Raw genomic sequence first — 5000 nt, 5'->3', positions numbered from 1 at the left:
GATGAAAAGTGCTACCCCTTTAAAATTTCCACCTGGATGCAGACAACCCCTACACCCCCTACTTACAAACTTCATTTCCTTCCGGTATTTTCAAGATGAGACAGACAGAGACAAACACACAGATAGACAGACCACATGAGAAGAGAGAGAGAGTCAGAGAGTGATAGAGAGAGAGAGAGAGTGATGACAGGGGTGAGGTGAACCCTCAAGTTACATGGGGAGTAGAAGTGAGTGGAGAGAGGAGAGTGAAAACTGGTTGGAGATAAGGAATGAATGAAACACAAGTGTTAAAGGATGATAAATAGAGAAGGCAGGAGAAAGTAGGTGACAACTGTAGAGATTGGGTAGGGCTGAAGGTGGATGTAACAACTGGTGGACAAGAAGAGTGACCTAAGATACTTATGAGTCAGGGCTGATAGGAGAGAGTCTGAGATGATTGATAATGCAAAAAATGGGAAGCTAAAGAGCAGCAGAATAGCAATAATATTACAGTACATAGAGGGAAGATGAGAGAAGATGAAAGAAAGAGAGAGAGAGAGAGTGGAAGAGAAGTGAAAGTGAAAGGAAGAGAGGGAGTGTGTGTGAGAGAAAAAGAGAGGTGACATTTGTTTGGGAAGGTTGCAAGAGGAAGCAGTCATAGTGCATGGGAAGAGTGAGAGATGTATGGTGGATGAGAAGGAGAGATTATTTGATGGTACAGAGGGGGTGATCGATGTAAAATGTGGGTGGAGAGAACCGTATTAAGAATGAAGGATGGAGATAAAATGAAATGGTTTCATGTAGTAAGAAAGATAAGTGGTATCAAGGAAAACTAAGTAGACAATTCTGCTCACATTTAATTACATCAGTAGAATACTGCTGTTAGAGAGATGATGGGTAGTGGGCATGTCTTGTGGTGGGGTCCCAGTTACATATATATTTACACCTTGTGTTTCCAGAATCTCAGTTTTGCTGATACAGGTGGGTTTTCTTGAGTACTGCATATCAGTAAACATTCTGCTCCTTAATCAACTCCTCCATGAGATTCAAAGTCCTGAGATGAACCTTCACCACTTCATCCCATGTCTTCCTGTATCTCCCTCTTCTGCAAGCACCAGCCACATTAACTGATTGGTGCTTCTTTATACAGCTGTTCTCATCTATATGCACCACATGTGTATATCAGTGCTATCGTCTTTCCTGCACACAACATCTGATTCCTCTTATGCCCCGTTTTCCTTTCAGCATATTTATACTCTATCATTCCTGCATACCCTTCATGCTAGCTTCATCTCTTCCTAGTCTTCTCTAGTCTCTGCATTTCAGGACTCATATCTCACTACCATGAAGCATTGCATTTCTAACTCAAGTGCCACATAATCTAGTTTTCATTCAGAGGAAAAGAGAAAAGTTTTATTGCTAACAATGCAAGTAGCTAATATTGAACTCATCAGAAACGTTAGCACACTGGCAGAAACGTTAGCACACTGGATGAAATGCTTAGCAGTATTTCATCTGCCGTTATGTTCTGAGTTCAAATTCTGTTGAGGTCGACTTTGCCTTTCATCTTTTTAGAGTCAATTAAATAAGTACCAGTTATGCACTGGAGTCAATGTAATCGACTTAATCCCTTTGTCTGTCCTTGTTTGTCCCCTCTATGCTTTGCCCTCTATGGGCAATAAAGAAATAGGTTATATCATTCATCAAAAAAGTGGTGGTGAGCTGGCAGAAACATTAGCATGCCAGGCAAAATGCTTTGCGGTATTTTGTCTGCCGTTACGTTCAGAGTTCAAATTCCGTCAAAGTCGACTTTGCCTTTCATCCTTTCGGGGTCGATTAAATAAGTACCAGTTATGCACTGGAGTCGATGCAATCGACTTAATTCTTTTGTCTGTCCTTGTTTGTCCCTTCTATGTTTAGCCCCTCCCCCCTGTTGGCAATAAAGAAATAAATAATGAGCTCATATTCTGATGCATATAAATGTGGAAGCATTAGGTGTTAATTACCTGATAGGATCAGGTAATTAATGGAAATGGTATGTGAACACATTTTAACAATTTCCATGTTCCGTTTTCTATGAATTTCTCTCCCTCTCTCTCACTCTCTGTCTATCTGTGTGTTTGTCTCTGTTTGTCTTGAAAATACCGGAAAGAAATGAAGATTGTAAGCTCTGTTGCATGCAATGTAAGTGTGCATGAAGAGCGAACAAAGTACAAATATGCTGAGAGACAAACTAGGCCCAAGAATAGTATTTGTTGAAATTAGAAGTTTAGGTTTTGTTAAGATTGTGACTCATAAATGCATAAACACATTATATATACACTTGTACACCATATGTATATATGTATGTATATATGTACGTATGTATGTATGTATGTATGTATGTATGTATGTATGTATGTATGTATGTATGTATGTATGCATGTATAAGTGGAATTGTACAGGTGTGGTTGAAATGCTTGCTTCCCAGTCATGTTTTGGGTTCAATCCCACCATGTGGCACTTTGGGCAAGGTCTTCTAGCATATCCTTGCAGTGACAAAAGCTTTGTGAATGGATTTGGCAGAGGGAAATTGAATGAAGCCCAACATAATCTATATATATATTCTTTTATTTTTTTACTTGTTTCAGTCATTTGACTGCGGCCATGCTGGAACACTTGCTTCAGTCGAATCAAATCGACCCCAGGACTTATTCTTTGTAAGCCTAGTATTTATTCTATCGGTCTCTTTTGCCGAACTGCTAAGTTACGGGGACATAAACACACAAGCATCAGTTGTCAAGCGATGTTGGGGGAACAAACACAAATACACAACATATACACACACACACATATACATATATACATATATACGATGGGCTTCTTTCAGTTTCCGTCTACCAAATCCACTCACAAGGCTTTGGTCGGCCCGAGGCTATAGTAGAAGATACTTGCCCAAGGTGCCACACAGTGGGACTGAACCCAGAACCATGTCATTCGTAAGCAAGCTACTTACCACACAGCCACTCCTACACCTGAACTGAACATTGTTAGAACAGTAAGATGGTGGTGATTGGGGCTGGTTAGTGACCTCCAATTATGGTGGACTCTCCTATCATTAACAACAAATGACAGTTCCACAACTTCTTGTTGAATAACTTGCTCAGAGGATTTGTTTATAATGATCAATGGTTTCTGTTGCACATTAGCTTACTCTCTTTCTGACAAATCGACACTGCCTGTACAAAGGCACAGTGTGCCATACGTCAGATGTTGATGTGTGCCATACATCAGAGCAATGTGAAATGAAGTGTTTTGCTCAAAGTTACAACATACTGTCTGATCTGGGAATTGAAACTATGGACTTGCAAGCATGAACACAACACACCTGACCATGAGGCTGTGTGCCTTCATGACAACCCTAGCATAAACACCTGAAAATCGCACCAATCAACCTGAATGATATGTATCAATTAATTAACAGATTCCACTTGTTGGATTGATGGGGGATTTTTCACAAGCTATGGGAGACAGAATTGGTTCAGAAATCAGTCATGCAAATTTAAACAAATATAACCTGAGGATGACAATAGTTCTGTATGAAATTATTATAGCAAGGTCCTTTTATAAAGCATTAATGCTCCCACCATCAACACCACGACCACCACCATTATAACTGCTACTAATGCAAATATCGTTACTGCTGCTGCTGCTGCTGCTACTACTACTACTACTACTACTTGCTGCTGCTGCTGCTGCATCTACCACAAGCTATACTGTTGCAACTGGTGTTTCTAGTTGTTGATATTATTTCTACATCTGCTACTGCACACACTACAACCATTGTTACCAATGCCATGACCACCACCACCACCCCAGCCAACTACTACTACACAATGAGACTTGGCTCCCTTTTATAACAGTTCCCTGAACATTACACGTGGTTCTATGAAGCCAATTACTTGTTTTTAAGTGATCAAAAATAAAAACCTTCAATGGAAATTTCATGTTAATTTGTTTCAAACAGCAGGTTAATGAGAACGAAGTTATTTTACTAAATTCTTTGCTATTTTCAAAATTAACTCAGACAGAAAAGCAGTGAATTTCTTTTAAAATGGTCTGCTTAAGCAGAAGACAATTGCCCAAGTTTCCACATAGTGGAACAGAAACCAGAGCCACCTGACTGGGGTATCAAGCTTCTTACCCACACAGCCAGCCACAACTATATATCTTTTATCTTTTAGTTATTTCTATCATTTGACTGCGGTCATGCTGGGGCACCACTTTGAAAGATTTTAGTTGAACAAATTGACCCCAGGACTTATTTTTACAGCCTAGCACTTATTGTATTGATCTTTTTTGGCAAACCACAAAGTTATGGGGATGTAAACATACCAACATCAGTTGCTTAATGGTGGTGGAGGACAGACATACACATGCATAGATATATATATATATATATATTAGAACTGGAATTTATTTTATTACACCATCGAAGAAATACTTTATCTGAAACTCTACATGCCATCTTATCTTGATCTTTTGTTGTAGGTTTTTTTTTTAAATACAGGCGCAGGCATGGTTGCGCCTGAAACTTGCTTACCAACCACATGGTTCTGGGTTCAGTTCCACTTTATATATATATGTGTGTGTATTAAAAATGGAGAAGGCCAGTTTATGGCATTACCTTAGGTTTCCCATCCATAAACATGTTACCTTTATGGCATGTCATCAGATCCCAAAACCTTTATGGCATGTCATCAGATCCCAAAATCAGATCCCAAAATCTGTTGGCCCATGATCTCTTCAAAATATTTTGAAGCAGTTTTGAAGAGGTCATGGGCCAACAGGTTTCAGGATCTGACGATGTGCCATAAAGGTAGTACCTTTATGGACAGGAAACCTAAAGTAATCCCTTAAACTGTCCTTCCCCATTTTTAACATATATATTTCTCTACATCTTATAATGTGCTTCTTCTTACAGTTTTACGCTTTTTTACAAATGATATATATATATATATATATATATTATATATATATAT

General features: G+C 39.0%; 2 protein-coding genes across 3 annotated transcripts in view; both read right to left on the bottom strand.

Moving 5' to 3' along the window:
- The window catches only part of LOC115217828 (clumping factor A-like), a 25153-nt gene extending 22147 nt beyond the window's left edge, over window positions 1-3006 (bottom strand). The window contains exon 1 of the mRNA XM_029787511.1: window positions 2975-3006. Coding sequence (XP_029643371.1) covers window positions 2975-3006 — 32 coding nt within the window. The remainder of the gene's footprint in view (window positions 1-2974) is intronic.
- The window catches only part of LOC115217999, a 520272-nt gene that overhangs the window by 432991 nt on the left and 82281 nt on the right, over window positions 1-5000 (bottom strand). The window lies entirely within an intron of this gene.

The sequence above is a fragment of the Octopus sinensis genome, linkage group LG12 (genome assembly GCF_006345805.1).
Source record: "Octopus sinensis linkage group LG12, ASM634580v1, whole genome shotgun sequence".
NCBI classification, from domain to species: domain Eukaryota; kingdom Metazoa; phylum Mollusca; class Cephalopoda; order Octopoda; family Octopodidae; genus Octopus; species Octopus sinensis.
The sequence above is the reverse complement of the archived record's forward strand: the minus strand, read 5'-3'. Positions and strand labels throughout refer to the sequence as shown.